This window comes from Oncorhynchus mykiss, chromosome 23 (genome assembly GCF_057628025.1).
Source record: "Oncorhynchus mykiss isolate SJ-2025 chromosome 23, ASM5762802v1, whole genome shotgun sequence".
NCBI classification, from domain to species: Eukaryota; Metazoa; Chordata; class Actinopteri; order Salmoniformes; family Salmonidae; genus Oncorhynchus; species Oncorhynchus mykiss.
In genome coordinates this window covers 29123096-29140619 of record NC_143044.1, presented here as the reverse complement: position 1 = coordinate 29140619, position 17524 = coordinate 29123096, and the positions used below count along the sequence as shown (strand labels likewise).

Here is a 17524-nt window from a genome sequence, read left to right as displayed (position 1 = left end):
GCGCTACAGGGAGACAGGACGGACAGCTGATCATCCTCACAGTGGCAGACCACGTGTAATAACACCTGCACAGGATCGGTACATCTGAACATCACCCATGCTGGACAGGTTCAGAATGGCAACAACAACTGTCCGAGTTACATGCACAACCCCTCCATCAGTCCTCATACTGTCCGCAATAGGCTGAGAGAGGCTGGACTGAGGGCTTGTAGGCCTGTTGTAAGGCATCACAGGCAACATCATCACCTATGGGCACAAACCCACCGTCGCTGGACCAGACGGGACTGGCAAAAAGTGCTCTTCACTGACGAGTCGCAGTTTTGTCTCACCAGGGGTGATGGTCGGATTCGCTTTTATTGTCGAAGGAATGAGCGTTACACCGAGGCCTGTACTCTGGAGCGGGATTGATTTGGCGGTGGAGGGTCCATCGTGGTACCCTTCCTGCAGGCTCATCCTGACATGACCCTCCAACATGACAATGCCACCAGCCATACTGTTAGTTCTGTGTGTGATTTCCTGTAAGACAGGAATGCCAGTGTTCTGCCATGGCCAGCGAAGAACCCGGATCTCAATCCCATTGAGCACATCTGGGACCTGTTGGATCGGAGGGTAAGAGCTAGGGCCATTCTCCCCAGAAATGTCTGGGAACTTGCAGGTGCCATGGTGCAAGAGTGGGGTAACATCTCACAGCAAGAACTGGCAAATCTGGTGCAGTCCATGAGATGGAGATGCACTGCAGTACTTAATGCTTCTAGTGGCCACACAAGATACTGACTGTTACTTTTGATTTTGACACCCCCCCCCCCCCCCTTTGTTCAGGGACACATTATTCAATTTCTGTTAGTCACATGTCTGTGGAACTTGTTCAGTTTGTCTGTAGTTGAATCTTATGTTCACACAAATATTTACAGAAGTTTGCTGAAAATAAACACAGTGACAGTGAGAGGACTTTCTTTTTTTGCTGAGTTTATTGGGGATGGTAGATCAAAAAGGTTATTTTGTCACGGAGGCTCTAGGTGTTCTTGTTGAAAACCTTCAAATGAAAAGCAAGGACTTCTCTATAATGGGGTTGGGCAAGGTGAATTATTTAGTATTTCTAACTAAGTTATTTATTTGAGTCATGACAGCCCTCGGATAAAATGTCAAACCTCAGCTCAGTCAATATACTGTGTTAGCTTCTTCTCATCCTAATGCCTGTTTTAAACTAGCTCGGCCCCTGCCGTATGCTGCCAGTTTCCAACCCCCGCATTGCTAATATGCAACAAGCAACCTTTTTATTAGTGATCACACCTGGCCACATATTGATGTCACGGACACCCTGTTATGCCTGTAAAGCAGTCATATATGGGGCTGTGTACTGGTGGGTTGTTTTGGCTGCCCTCTACTCAGGAGGCCTTCACCCCAGACTTCCTGCTCGGGGACTGGAGAGCGGTTCCTGACAGGAAAGAGCCTGGTCGCCCTGTCAGTCTTTCTAACTGGCGCTCAGGTGTTCAGTGCTGATGGCCTGCTGTGTGGGGGACCACGGCACTGCATCAGTACATGATATGGATGGGACAGAACCACACTAACCTACAATTATATTTCAATACCGGTGCTCTCCAGCCTGTTTATCACTGTTCATGGCCTTGGGTTTCATTTCCTTTTCACACATCAAATATGCAGATATCCTGCATGTGGTGTTTTTTGTGTGAAAATGAGCGAGATACTGTTTACCTATCCAGAGCTGTACCACTGTGTTGCCCCTCAATATCAACCTTGGAAAGCAATAAGGAAACTATTGAAAACTGAAAGCCTTTATCAATGCTATTATCCCATGGTCATTTTTAGGTGTGTACTTTGTATTGAACCTCACTCCATGCTAATGTACTCTCAAGTGCATATAATTGGTTTACATTTGGTTGATTTTTCATTTCAGACTCTAAGGACGTTAGTTATGACAAGCATGCCCACCGAGTAAGTATATCCAGTTTTAGGACACATCCACCTTTTTGGACAGCGTAACATTTGATAGTGTCTTGTTGAATCCAATGCTTTGCCTTCTCAACCTACTAACCTAGGTATTTAGAAATCTCATTTCAGGTTTTCCTCTTTTCTCCTCTGGTTCTTCAGAAAGCAGCACACAGTGACCCAGGTGGTCAGAGCTCTGGGTGGGTTCTCAGTGGTGGCCCAGGTTTGTGAGAGCACTACCCACGTGGTGTCAGGGGGCCACCGCCGGACCCTCAACATTCTCCTGGGCATTGCCCGTGGCTGTTGGATCCTCTCTTTTGAGTGGGTATGTATGTTATTTGTGTGGGTCTTTGGCAACGTGAATTAGCAAATTTTAGATGGTTTGAGTGTTAGTTGAAGAACACAACACTGTTTAGCACACGTTGTACAGTAGATTGTACATTACACATTATTTTGCCATCCATAAACTCCACAGCTCAAAAATTCTGGCCAATGGTAAACTCTAGTATTTTTCCCCTCAACAGATTTTGTGGTGTTTGGAGCAAAGACAATGGATTCCAGAAGAACCATATGAACTTTCAGATCAGTTTCCAGCAGCATCTGTAAGTAACTGAAGATCCTGCTAATATTGTATACCATTCACATCTAAATGCATAGCCCTTGGGGTCAAATTGGTTAAATCTATGCTTTTATAATGAAATAGCCTGGTCAGTTTACCATCTTTTTGACTATCATAGACCTGGAATTCCAAACAGAAGGAAGTGGGTTGGAAACCTGCTAATTTTATTGCCATTCATTAATTTAAGGCGGTTGTTTTTTACTCCGGCATCCTGTGTCAGATGTGGATGTTGCCTCTTCCTGTCCTCCTCCATTCATGAATCTTTGTCCTGCATCTGTGAAGGGGAAGGGGTGTTTTGGTATAGAATATGTCTCATCACATTTCCTCTTGAAATCACACACAGTTCTGTTGTGGTGGCCATAACAATCCACACATTCCCTAAAGGCTTTTTTGATGGGGTCCAATCAGCATTTTTACCTGACACATACTCCGTCTGTGCTGATTCCTCTATCTTGTGGATTGTGTTGAGGTAAATAGCTTCCCGGCAGTTCCTGAAAAATGTCTGATATTTGCAGAAAATCTAACTGAATTGAAAGTTAAAGGCATTTTTAAAGCAGAGGCATATGACACATCAGACATTAAAACAAGTATTTTATGTTTTGTGTTAAAGCAGAATGAAAACATAAGAACTGTAGGTTGTAGTTTCAACATGATTGGAATTAAGTTCTAAAGTCTATTTGTTTGCATTCCTGCCGTTGACAAAAACATTATCCATACTCCACATAGAAAAAGTTCCAAATAGACTAATCTTACTCATACCACAAGTCACTTAGAATAATTAAGTGAAAATTAACTCGTGGTCCCGAATGTTCACAAAACAATGGGTGAAGTATATTGAATAAGTTATGACCATAAATCAAATTTCTACAATAAAACAATTAAATTAGATTGATAAATATAAGCAGATATGCTCCATAGTACTGGATAACTTGTACAGATTGGAGTCATGAGAGTATGTAGTCTAAGTCAGGCAAAAGAGGTGGAAGTCGAAGTAATCATGGAAAAAGTTGAACACACTAGGATTTGCAATTGATATTACGTTTGCTTGCATAATTAGGTTAATTGACATTGATGACATGTTTTGAGTAACATGCCGATCAGTTATCACATTGATTTTAATACATTTTGTGAACCATCTATACATTTTTTATTAAATAATTTACAGTGCCTTCAGAAAGTGTTCACACCCCTTGACTTTTTCCACATTTTGTTGTCTTAGTGCAAATTTAAAATGGATTAAATTTAGATTTTGTGTCACTGGCCAACACACAATACTTCATGTCAAAATGGAATTATGTTTTTACAAATGAATTAGAAATGAAAAGCTGAAATGTCTTGTCAATAAGTATTCAATCCCGTTGTTATGGCAAGCCTAATTAAGTTCAGAAGTAAAAATGTGCTTAACAAGTCACATAAGTTGCAATAATAGTGTTTTAACATGATTTTTTTAATGACTATCATCTCCGTACCCCATTCATACAATTATCTGTAAGGACACTCAGTTGAGCAGTGAATTTCAAACACATTCAACCACAAATACCAGGGAGGTATGAGTACTTTCTGAAGACACGGAGTATGTACAATTCCTGTAAGGAAGAAAAGCCGTAGATTCATTACAGATTGCCTTTTTGCATTAAGTTCATATTTGATATGTATGAAGTATTGTGCTTTGTACCCTAGTTTTCTTTGCTTTTAAAATTAGGGCTGTTACATTTTTATTTTACATTATAAATGTAACTTATTTTCCAATTCATTGTATCAAATGTTAATGGGGTGAAATATCGTTATTACAAAATTAACTTTGTCAACCTTGCAATGTGTTATACACTGACATTTCCCATAGTAATGCTTATTAATAGAAAACAATACTGTTATCTCTACCACAGTTCCAGTTTGCTATAAATACAAGATTTCCAACGGGTTATCTTTTGACTGCCTTGTCCTGGTTGGTTATGCAGTCCAAAGCCCATATATTTCTGAGTATAGATAGTTCATAGACTTTTCTGCTGGTCTTCACCTGTCCATTTTGTACAAAAGTTTTTAAAAATAAAATGAGACTTGTTGGAGCAAAGCTAATTGTTCCTTCCCTTGTGGAATGTTCGGAAGTGATGAGGTTGCTGTTATAGAGCACTTCGGTCTGTTTGGTCTTTTTGTTTGTCTGTCTTGTCTGTGTAGTTGTTTCCAAGAGTGACAGAGCTCTGCTCTCCATTCTATTCATGTCTGTGAGAGGCATGTCTCTGTCACAGCCTCAGAAGTCTACTGGTCTGATCATCATTGTGGTGGACTTCAGTGAGTAGCCTGAGCCTTTCCAGTAGTACCATTTGATTCCATTGAATCGATTTGAGTTCTGGCCCTGCTGGAAAAATATTCCGTTCAAGTTGGAGGGGCCGCAGGCGTCAAACCACCAGCCTAGGAAAGCAGAAAACGAGATTGTCAGTCTGAGGGTTTTCAGGATGTGCATCGGGTGCATTGTCTATAAGACAACAAGCCCAATGAGTAACTGTGCTTCTCCGTCTAACAGTGATACTTTGAATTATCACATTACAACAAACTTGCACACTTTTGTACCTCTTTGTTGAGTTAAATGGGAAGGTCTGGATTGTTATCACATGGAGGGCAAGCTAGTCTAGGTCATTCCCCCCGAGTGTCTGTCATCTTAGTCCTATTTCGTTAATATGCAGCTGGTTATCCCAAACAATTCCCTGAGGTGGAGGGATTCCTCTGAGCAAGACCTCTGAGGGGACCCTCTCATTTGGGGGAGACCCTCTCATATGTCAAGTAAGCAGACACCGATACACTGAAGGAGTCCAAGTCTGGCCCCAAAGCAGTCCAAATGTCAGTGGCATGGAGCAGGACCTCTATTCTGAGCTCCAAGAGAGGGAGGGGAAAAAATCCTCAGTTCCCAGACTATTAATGTCAGCAGTTGCAGGGGCAGAATTCCCAAATGAACTCATCAGTGATTAACTCTGAGCTAATTTTGCTCAAGAACCTTGACCCCGCAACAGAAAGAAAAAGCAAGAGGTCTTTTAACTTTCTTGCAGATTTCTGGGAGAAGTACCCAAGCTTGTGGGGGGGTCAAGTGGAGGGAATAATGAAGGGAATAATTGATCTTCTTAATAAAGGCCAGTGAAAACTCTACGGTGATTTGCAAATTAACCTGTTCCTTACCTCCTGTTGTCAGTTGTGAGCATTTGCAAACACATTTGTCGTTGTCTGCATCTTTTGTGCTGAAATCACTTCCCGGCTGACCAAGGCTACTAATTTTGCCTGCTGTGCCACTGTAGCCTTTAAGGTGTATTCTGTGAAATGAAAACGGAGAAATACACTGTGAGGAGGAAGTACGTGACTGCCATTCCTCAAAAGACCCAAGTTTAGGGAATGACTTATCAGTGTTTGTCCTCTGGGTTTTTTTCAGCAGTGGTGGCAATTATTTTGTTTGTTAGTTCTCAAAGATGATCTTATAAAAAAATAATGGCTCCATTATCTTTTCTTCATTATATATGGTTTTAGTCTAAGTTTACAATAAACGTTTTACCATCCCGAAAAGGAAATATATTATATACAGTACCAGTCAAAAGTTTGGACACACCTACTCATTCAACGGTTTTTATTGACTATTTTCTACGTTGTCGAACAATAGCGAAGACATCAAAATTATGAAATAACACATATGGAATCATGTATTTCCCACATATGCTGAGCACTTGTTTGCTTTTCTTTCACTCTACGGTCCAACTCATCCCAAACCATCTCAATTGGGTTGAGGTCGGGTGATTTGTGGAGGCCAGGTCATCTGATGCATGACTCCATCACTCTCCTTGTTTAAATAGCCCTTACACAGCCTGGAGGTGTGTTGGGTCATTGTCCTGTTGAAAAACAAATGATAGTCCCACTAAGTTCAAACCAGATGGGTTGGCATATCGCTGCAGAATGCTGTGGTGCCTTGAATTCTAATAAATTACAATGTCACCAGCAAAGCACCATCACACCACCTCCATGCTTCATGGTGGGATCCACACATCCGTTCACCTACTCTGCATCTCACAAAGACACAGCGGTTGAATCCAAAAATCTCAAATTTGGACTCATCAGACAAAGGACAAATGTCCACTGGTCTAATGTCCATTGCTCTTGTTTCTTGGCCCAAGGAAGTCTCTACTTGATATTGGTGTCCTTTAGTAGTGGTTTCTTTGCAGCAATTCAAACATGGCCTGTTTCATGCAGTCTCCTCTGAACAGTTGATGTGTTTGTTACTTGAACTCTGAAGCGTTTATTTGGGCTGCAATTTCTGAGGCTGGTAACTCTAATGAACTTATCCTCTGCAGCAGAGGTAACTCGGTCTTCCTTTTCTGTGGTGGTCCTCGTGCGAGACAGTTTCATAGCGCTTGATGCTTTTTGCGACTGCACTTGAAGAAACTTTAAAAGTTCTTGAAATGTTCCGTATTGACTTCAGGTTTTAAAGTCATGATGAACTGTCATTTCTCTTTGCTTATTTAAGCTGTTCTTGCCATAATATGGACTTGGTCTTTTACCAAATAGGGCTATCTTGTGTACACCACCCCTACCTTGTCACAACTGATTGGCTCAAGTGCATTAAGAAGGAAAGATATTCCACAAATTAACTTTTCACAAGGCACACCTGTTAGTTGAAATGCATTCCAGGTGACTACCTCATGAAGCTGGTTGAGAGAATGCCTAGATTGTGCAAAGCTGTCAAGACAAAGGGTGGATACTTTGGAGAATCTCAAATATATTTTGATTCCATGTGTGTTATTTCATAGTTGTGATGTCTTCACTATTATTCTACAATTTAGAAAATAGTAAAAATGAAGAGTAGCTGTGTCAACTTTCACTGGTGCTGTTTATTTTTTATGAATCTTTTTACAATATAAGGGAAATGCTGGAATTGAGTCTGCCATGTATTCCTTACTCTGCTAGCAGTAAACTATGTACAGGAGAGGTTGTATTTGTAGATGCGTTTTGCTTTTTATTTTTTTTACTGACTTTTTAACCTTTCTTGTGCTCCATGAGAACCTAATAGGCTATGTCTACACACTAGTCATTTGGATGTTAAGTGACTCATGAAAGTTGCAGCAGGGTTTTCTGAAAGAAGTGCCCTGTAATGGTTTGGTTGTCATTCATTCTGTACAAAATGTTAACGCAGGTGATGAGATATTGATGTCAATGCTGACCTCCATTGTTTTGTGGCCTCTCAATTCCAGTATAAAAATAATTTATATGGAAATCAGCTTTGTCTGGCTCTAGAATTGTCATTGGATATACTTTGAGACTAAAGGAATTAACAGGAGTGTGCTTGAGTTGAGGTCTGCTGCTCAAATAGAAAGGAAGTATCGGCTCTCTCCTTGAAATCGGCTTATGTTCTAGCAGGCGCTGGTGATGTCTAGGGGTACAGATTGAAGGTTTAGGAGACTGATTCATTTTAGCCTTCTGTGTCACAGATCCAAAACATTTTCTAGATGGCAACACATTTGTTTTGGACTGGTGACCCTTCCACCCCATTTTGTATTTATGTGTATTTTCAGGCAAGTTAAATGTTTTGTTTGTCATTTGTTGATTTTCAAGAACATGACTTACACACCATTTCATTAATACTTTACTCAAAATGTTTTGATATAGTAATGTTAATGGACTCTTATGCAGCTATGATATATTTCAGTCCACATCGCAAAGTAATAAAAACGATCACCTATATTCAATGGTCCTCCACACACAGACTCCCCCAACATTGTTTTTATATTACATATGTAGCCTATATTTAGACACCACACCTAGGAAACCTAGGCCTACCTGTAGTTTTCTGCTTCACTGCCTAGAGAGAACTGGTCATATAGTGAGAATCCTGCGTTTTCCTCCCAATCCATCATCTGTATCCTCAAGACGTATGGGTGCTGATTGGTCAGTATCGAAACAAACTCATTTCCCAACCAGTATTCACCTGAAGGGTTTCCAAAGCCCTTTGAAGGAACATAAAACAATGATTGACCTTTAGCATAATCACAATCACAGTTGAGTTGCATTCTGAGATATTTTAACAAAACATTTTTCACTCTTTGTTGACACTTGGCAGTGTTATCTAAGCTTTGTGCTGTGGAACTTGGATAATTTCCTCTAGCTCTCACCATTTTGTACTCTTTCCACGTACGGTGAAAGTCAACACGGCCATCAAATCGTTTTTGTAGTACTGTCCATCCACCCCCCTCTGTCTCCATGTCACAGTAAGCCTTCAAACAAAAAACATAGATTACTCCAGCTATCAATGATAATAAATTCAGATTTTTGACTACACTGAGGGACTTTCGACTTCAGCAGCAAACTTGACAAAAGCAGTGCCCTCTCAGTCTAGTTGAATGGAATGGGAGGTTTCTTAAAACAAGTGATGTGCCAGAGTCTAACTCTAACCACTGAAAAGTATCTAAGGAGATCCCTACTTGAGCTCGGGCATGCACAAAACAAACCAAAGGCTGAGAACATTTGAATTTACTCTGAATTAAAGGATTGGCTGAAAAATGTAACTTATTTCTTAACTAGTCTCCATGTGATTGTACTTCTGTTTTAATGTTGGGAGCTTATAGCTTGAATAGGACCAATATTAACATAAGAGTTTAATTCTACCTTAATCTCCTGTGTAGTGTTGGAAAGGGTCAGTGAGTAGACTCCACTGTCTGTGTTTCCTGACTTGTAGACAGCAGCACAGTCTGGGTATGTGGTTGGTGTGTCCTGCATCATGGTAGGCTTGTTCCCTGCAAAAAGTGGAGGGCTGATCAAATTGATAATACAGCAAATTTGTACATGTACTTTAACATACAGTGCCTTTGGAAAGTATTCAGACCCCTAGACTTTTTCCACATTTTGTTACATCCTTATTTTAAAATTGATTAAAAAAATAAATAATCCTCAGCAATCTAGACACAATACCCCATAACGACAAAGCAAAAAAAAAACGTTTTTTAGAATTGTTTTCACATTTCTTACAAATAAAATACTGATATCTTATTTACATAACTATTCAGACCCTTTGCTATGCGACTCACAATTGAGCTCAGGTGCATCCTGTTTCCATTGATCATCCTTGAGATGTTTCTACAACTTCATTGGAGTCCACCTGTGGTAAATTCAATTGATTTGGAAAGGCTATATGTCTGTCTATATAAGGTCCCACAGTTGCAATGCATGTCAGAGCATAAACCAAGCCATGGGGTCGAAGGAATTGTCCGTAGAGCTCCGAGACAGGATTGTGTCGTGGCAGAGATCTGGGGAAGGGTACCAAAAAATGTCTGCAACATTGAAAGTCCCCAAAAACACAGTGGCGTCCATAACTCTTAAATGAAAGAAGTTTCGAACCACCAAGACTCTCCCTAGAGCTGGCCGCCCGACCAAACTAAGCAATTGAGGAAGAAGGGTCTTCGTCAGGGAGGTGACCAAGAACCCGATGGTCACTCTGACAGAGCTCTAGAATTCCTCAGTGGAGATGGGAGAACCTTCCAGAAGGACAACCATCTCTGCAGCACTCCACCAATCAGGCTTTTATGGTAGAGTGGCCAGACACTTTACTCCTTAGTAAAAGGTACATGACCGCCCGCTTGGAGTTTGCCAAAAGGCACCTAAAGACTCTGGGGCAAAGGTTCACCTTCCAACAGGACAACAACCCTAAGCACACAGCCAAGACAACGCAGGAGTGGCTTCGGGACAATTCTCAATGTCCTAGTGTGGCCCAGCCAGAGCCCAGACTTGAACCCGATCAAACATCTCTGGAGAGACCTGATAGAGCTTGAGGGTCTGCAGAGAAGAATGGGAGAAACTTCCCAAATACAGGTGTGCCAAGCTTGTAGCGTCATACCCAAGACGACTTGGTTGTAATCGCTGCCAAAGATGCTTCAACAAAGTACTAAGTAAATGGTCTGAATACTTATGTAAATGTGATATTTCTGTTTTTTATTTTTAATAAATTAGCCAAAATGTCTAAACCGTTTTCCGCTTTGTCTTTATAGGGTATTGTGTATCGATTGATGAGGGGATAAAAGCAGGCTGTAACCTAACAAAATGTGGAAAAGTCAAGGGGTCTGAATACTTTGCGAAGGCACTGTAAATACATACTAGTATACTAAGACTTTTCAAAGGTTGTGATTTAAACAACAGTTGACAATCTATATTTTACTAAACTGTGGCTTATTAGTTACGCTACACAAATTGAATTGCCCATAGCATTCTGGTCTTAATCAGTGATGCCAATGTAGCCCCCTCCTAAGTCTACCAGACGCTGTCATAGTGTCACCCACCTCCACCTGTGGGGATAGAGATTGTGTTGATGAGGTTGTTGACGGTCTCAAGCAGCTCCTGTTGCTGCCGCTGCAGGGCAGAGTTGTTGGTGGTGGCCCGCAGCAGCTGTTGTTCCAGCTCCTCGATGACAGCCGTCTGTCTCAGTACCAGTGTAGAGAGCTGCTCCTTCTCCTCCTTCAGCGTCTTCAGCTCCATCTGCCTCTGCTCCTCCATCTCCCCCACCCTCTTCTCCAGGTAGCTGGGGAGGAACAAGGGCAAGGTACACGCTCAGCAACTCGCAGCAGAGCTGGTTAGCATTACTGGTCTTGTAGTATTTCATATCAAGAATCAAATTGTTTTACGGAAACAGAACATATAAGCCTACAATTGGGCAAAAATGTGTTTAACAGGAAATATTAGCCTAAATATTTAGGCTACTGTCTAGTGTTTGTAGCCTTGTTTTAGTTGAAGCATGATTTAGAGATGGGGCACCTGAATAATAGTGAAGTTTGTTAATGCAAACAAATATCCTTACCTGTTTTTGTCATTCAGCTTGGTTATTTCATTTGTTTGGAAAATGAGCTGTTTTTCCAACTTATTCGTTGATAGAGAGTTCTCAAGAAGCTGACGTTCGAGCCGAGTTGTATGATTTATTACCTAAAGATTAAATAGACAATTCCCACAATTATTATATTTTAGATTAGATGGAGCTTGTAATTGCTGCAACCCCTTTACAGATTAAATTAAGTAAACACCATTTTGATTTGTCATTATGTTGAATATTTGGCAAGAACCAAATTAACAAGTCATTTTACTTCTGTAATTTCACAACCTGTCCTTGAGGTACTCTCTCAATTAGGGATATGGTATGATTAAATGAAAACTTGGTCTTTCCTGGTTAGAAAAAATGTCAAATTGGTATTATGTAATGGATTCTGACATCTCCCTGTTTTTCTCTTGAGTAATTTGTTTCACAAACAATTCCACAGTTCACTGCAATACTTTTGGATCAGCTACAGTTAAAAAATAAATTGTGCACAGCCAGCCATTAGTTTAGTTTTTTCCCTCTCACTGAAAACATTTACAGTACACTAAATATTAATACAGGGCCTCAGTACACTTATCTTGTAATAGTAGCGCTTAACTTGATTACAATTTAAGTCCAAACTCGATTTGTAACAGTTCTATCTCACTTCATGTGCAAACACAGTTTTGTGGTTCACTTTCTAAAGCGCACAATGTGCATAGGCCTAGATGGTCGGAAAAATCTGTTTCGTAACAGGAAAAAACAGAACAATCAAATTCCAATAAAGGACAGATATGTTGGAAAGGGGTCAGGGGATGTAGGATCTACTGTGAAAGTGGCTGTATAATGTAATGAAAGTCTCCTCACAGACGTATTGAACTCCTGGTTCTAGAAAGCCCCCTCTTATTTTCCAGTTTGAGGAACTGAACTCAGCAAAATCCTGTGCCAATTTGTTGTTTACATGAATGTTGGGTATGTGTCGGGCTACTATTGGACCTGGTGTTGGTGGCTTTGAACAGACGGATGTCTGATTATGACAAATTGATAGGCCCTTTCTTGTGGGAATACAATGCCGTTAATAACAGGAAATGCTGTGTAGTTCGTTCACAAAAGGTCAATGACTTGCTACAGCAAATCCTGGCCATGTTGGACAGCATTTTATTTGTTTTCATATTTTTCAAATTTTTATAACTTTTTTTTTTGGTGTAGGCTATTGGGTTTTGAATGTTTTATTAATTTAGCATATATTTTCAAAACTATATTAAGTAAAAGGTCCTCACCTGCGCCTCTACGTTGGTCAGCTTCCGTGTTTGTTCAACAGTCTGACTCAGCAGGTTGGTTCCGAACTCTATCATGGCTGCCGTGTGGTTGTGCACTGCATTCTGCTGGATCTGGAACATCTCCTGTTTCATGTTTTCCTGTATGTAGTTCTCCAGCTGCAGTAAGGATGAAGAAAAGTTGAAGGCAGGTTAGTGAGATGGTTTAAGTGATATACCATGATATTGGGCCTTTGTCCATGTTTTCTCAGCAATGGTAGGGGAGCTGGAAAAGGAGTGGTTATATTTCGTACAGGGCATAAAGATTGGAGCTTACTGCCTTGTCCCCTGGCAGAGTTATTGGGTCATTGTGATGGGTTCAAATTAATTGTCGTTTACCATATGGATGTCACAGTGAAAGTATAGGCTGTTCTTCTTTAGAATTACTATTTTTAAGCACTACCGCCTTGTCATGGAGTTCATGGCTTTCCCCCTTGTGTCTGACCTAGAAATCTCTTGAGCGGTACAAGTGGGCAGAATTATCTGGTGACAGGCCAGGCAATTTTGACAACTGTTTATATTACATGATGTTGAAGCCTCTAAAAATTGGGGCAGGAAGTTCATGTGCTTCTGTTTTTCAGAGGGGTCAAAAATGGAAGACTGAGAATATTTTCCCAGCATCCCTGCTGATTCATATTTGATCTACACAAGGGATTAATAGCTTCCCGAAAATTTAAACATTTTTAATATGGTCATTTTTGGTCATATCAAATTGTATCACTGTCAATGGGGACTGCACTGGAATGCTTTTTCAACCTCTAAGGCTCTTTTATGTTAAATGTTACTGCTGACTGAGCCTTCACATGAGTTTGGTTAAGTCATCGTGAAGGCAAACTCATAATTGTAACATTTCTACCTGTAGAAAAGTTTGAAATAAGATTTTTCTCAATTGTCTGTCCCACACTGTATAATTTTCTTTAGAGCAAATAAGAGCTTTTAAAAGGAGTCTTGTCCCCCTATCCAGTAGCCACCTGTCAAAATGAAACTGCCAGATTTAAAACAAACCCAATCATAAAGCTCTTTCCTGCATTGAGTTCCTGAGTGGCAATCAGGCCTGAAAGTCTTGTAAACAGGATGGAAATGATGAGTGACGAGTTGCATCCTCTACGACACTGCGTCTTATACTGCAAGAGGATATTAGTAGCGTTAGTAGGCCTAGTCGTTCTGATCTTTGTTTGCGTAAACAATTAGGCTGTATACCCATCTGCCAAAAAGGTAAACTATTGGGACAATTTTAAAACGGGAAGTATATTTTGCTTTTTGCCATGACAAGTGCTGCAATCATTGCTAATTTTGTTTGTCTTCCTTTCTCCACTTCCATCTTGTCTGTGTTCCTGGTCACAGGCACGTGGAGGCTGGAAGAGTGTGTCATCGGAACTGCGAGCGGGACATTCCATTAACTGCAAATGTTCTAATCAGTTGTTTACTCCACTTCTGCCTTTAAGTATTCCACGAGGAATTCTTGTTTGTACACCCACATGAAAAGCGTGACGGCAAACTGACATTTTATTTTACCGGCACGACAGCAAAGTTCCTCATCCTGTCTTCCAATTTTGAGAGTGAGACAATGCAAGATTTTGAGGTATTACCTCGGCTCTCACAAATAGTATTTTCGTCAGTTGATGTACAATGATTTCCTCTGTCTTCGACTCGGTCTTACATGGGGAAGTTCAAAGGAAGACCTTTTTCCTATGTTATTACGTATAATGCCAATATACCGACAAGCTGTAGTGTATGAAATTGACACGTCAGGAAATATTTCCTGTTTAAAGGGTAATTTCAAGTGTTTTTTCATTAGCAATGTTTTAGGAAAATGTATACTTATATTTTGGATAAGGCTTGTTAATTGTTAGTAGTAGTAGTAATGTGCATGAAAGGACCCTATTACATAGCTTACTTTTTCCTTTACAATACCTCCAGAATTCTGGATGCATTGAGTCAACCTAATTTTTACCAGGAGAGTCTCTTAACCTTTGCAGAGCTCCTATAGATTAGTTCCGCTCACTTAATGTTTGTTTTTACATCAATCAATTAAGTATTTGCAATTCTTTCCTTGATGGATATTAATGACAAAGTTCTAATCCTTCCGGGGTAGTCACTTTGGGACGAATCCTAACCGCAAACACACGTTACTCTGACTTTTATGCAGCATAAATCATGCATGTCAATTGATTTGAGATTTTAGCACAGTTACGCAAATGTATCTCACGTAACAAATCTGTCCTTGGAGGATAAAAGCCTGTGAGGCAGTAAATGCTTAACGAACTGAATGAAGGATCATTTATGGAGTCTAAAGACTAGAGATTCACTATTTGAACCACTTCATTTCTAGGTATTTAAACTCTTCCGGTGTGATGGCATCTTATTAAAACAGTAGCCCAATCACTGTCCTTAGCTGAAAAGTTGCTGTCTTTACCTTAAAAGCCAAATTCAAAGCATCAAAGCCTACATTATTCTAAATAAAGTGTTCTTAAGCAGTGACTCTGCTCTGATAAAACGGCAATGACAAAAGGTCTAGGGACCCCAATGCTTAGTAGCAGCTGACTGAGCTGGTGGAATGATTCAGGCCAGGGTCTTTATTTTGGTTTTCAGCTGTGTGATCAGGCAATGAGTTGTGCTTGTCTTGTCAGAGCTCTATAGACCTCATCATTAATCAAACTCTCTAAAGAGTGGGAAAGAATGTAGGGGAGCCTGAGCCCGTTCCTTTCACACAAGTGATGGCTCAGTAGTGCTGAAAGGGATGCGCAGATCTTTCATCTGGGCACCTGTGTAGAGACTTTGTCACTACTCGGCCCTTCTCACCCACTCAGAGCCACCACAGCCTTGCTTCTGTGACACAGACTACTTTCTCCCTACTTCGGCTCACATTCGCTTTTTTATTGCTCAAGACTGAATCCATGTGAAGATGCCCCCTTCAAATAGTAGGACAATGTCACAATTCACTTGCCTGCTTCCTTACAAGGAACATTTTAAAAATCTAAATTAGTCTTTCAAAGCCTTCTTTGCAGTAACAAAGGTGACTGGAGTATAATGCGTCTGCACATCACTGAAAAGTTGGTGTGTATACTCATCTTTTCTGACAGGGTGGGAAATGAGACATTCCTATAGAAAGCAACTTCTTAATAATATTGTGCAGAGTGGGAAATCATGACACTAAATAACATCACCTCTGCACAGTAGGCTACATAATGAGGTCAGTTTGTCCCCCCCAACCCCCTTCCAAATTATACCTCTATACCAAAGGCTGCAAAAACTTGCGGTCTCTTTATCTCAAGTTGACGTAACATGACGGCAGAGCAGCAGAACCATTCATTAAATGTTTAATCTCTGAAAGGTTCACAGCACCCAACGGGTTATCTGGAACCAAGTTCCTTGTTACGTTTTAAATGCAGGCACTACACCAGAGTGTACCTGGACATGAAAGTAACACAACATACAAATTGGAGGGATGTAAAATATCATACAAGATAGAGGGACCCCAAAAAAGTATAATACCATGGGAATAGGTGTGAGACGGCATTGAACACAGACCTGCACTCCCAGTGGAGAAGCTGCTGTGTGACGTCAAGCAGAAGACTTTACCTTGAGGAGCCACTGTGTGTTGTTCTCAATTATGTTCTCCAGTTGCTCTAGCCTCTGGACCGACTCATCATACTCTGCCGGATCGTCCTTCTGGACCAGGTTGGTGTAGGTGCTGCTTGGGGTCTTGCAGTTGTCCTGCTCAGGCAGCAGGAAGGTGTAGCTGCACGGGCCATTTTGGATCTGGTACTGTCTCTTAGCAGCTGTTGGGTCTGGAGTTTTCCTGTAGCCTGCCCCCAGGGCCAGGCAGCTACTCAAGACCACCAGTAAGCCAACATAAAACATTTATAAGAATTAAAACAAAAATGTTATTGTAAAAATGTTACCCAAGCTCTCCTTTTGGGTCACTGCCTTTTCAGTTGAATGTTTTTCGAGGTTAAATATAGTTGTATTGCTATCCTCTGGAATATCGAAGTGCATACAGTCCAATTCTGCAGGTTCTTTTATAGGCAGGAGGAGGGGATACAGTCAGTGGGTATGCCGGGTAGATGGTGTCATTCCTAGACTGCACGTTTCCCCCTTTTTCACTAAGCCTCCAGCCTCTTGATTTCAGCTGCAGTTGGCCCTCTGGTTACTAGCTATGGGAGTAATGGCAAGGCCCCTCCCCCTATATCCCTGTAGCCAGTCACCGTGAAGAGCTGCTAGGCTGGAAGAAGCAATGTGTAGACTCCACTTGTTACACACACACACAGGAGCAGATGCACTAATTAAACACTTCCCACCATATCCTCATCTTTGCCTGGGATAGAACTTCATCAACAGGTCAGGGAGAAGGGCAGAGAGGATAAAACAACAATACCCATATTTGTGTTTTCTCACAAGCCGATGGCCGAACATCTATTCAGGATGCAGCTTCCTTCAAGTAAAGTCTGGAATTGCAATGTCCATCCTCAACCGTGGTAAATATTTTTTTCCCCACGACAAAGCACAGGCATTTGTTTAAGTGAGAATGTTAAAGGAAGGAGAGCCTTTTCTCTGTCACATCCCATTCCGATCTCTTTGCTCAGTCATAAAAAACATTAGCTCTTATTTCCTGTCATTCTCCAACTCTGGGTTGTATCTGGATCTTGTTACACATGTAGGGGTGAGATCCAGTATGTTTACAGAGGGAGACGAGTATCTGGCTGGGGTTCTGGGGACATTAATAAAGCTCATCCTTCCACTTCATGTCATCATGATAAGATGCTAAATCTCAATTTTAATGTGACTTAAAATAGACTTATCTTGGCTTCACAGAGCCCTGTTGTGCAGATTGCCTGC

General features: G+C 40.9%; 2 protein-coding genes across 4 annotated transcripts in view; one reads left to right on the top strand and one right to left on the bottom strand.

Annotated features, from left to right (window-relative positions):
• mcph1 (microcephalin 1) overlaps nucleotides 1-17524 on the top strand; it is a 51286-nt gene that overhangs the window by 20307 nt on the left and 13455 nt on the right. For all 3 annotated transcript variants that reach the window (XM_021580960.3, XM_021580958.3, XM_021580959.3), the window contains 3 exons: nucleotides 1916-1953; nucleotides 2110-2272; nucleotides 2472-2549. In XM_021580960.3, the coding sequence (XP_021436635.1) occupies nucleotides 1916-1953; nucleotides 2110-2272; nucleotides 2472-2549 (279 nt within the window). The remainder of the gene's footprint in view (nucleotides 1-1915; nucleotides 1954-2109; nucleotides 2273-2471; nucleotides 2550-17524) is intronic.
• Nucleotides 3141-17218, bottom strand: LOC110502712 (angiopoietin-2). The gene is made up of 9 exons (XM_021580961.3): nucleotides 16268-17218; nucleotides 12650-12805; nucleotides 11379-11500; nucleotides 10864-11102; nucleotides 9200-9327; nucleotides 8707-8808; nucleotides 8375-8541; nucleotides 5735-5865; nucleotides 3141-4975 (listed from the first exon to the last, which is right to left on the bottom strand). The coding sequence occupies exons 1-9, from the start codon at nucleotides 16547-16549 to the stop codon at nucleotides 4815-4817; spliced, it is 1488 nt and encodes a 495-aa protein (XP_021436636.1). The 5' UTR covers nucleotides 16550-17218; the 3' UTR covers nucleotides 3141-4814.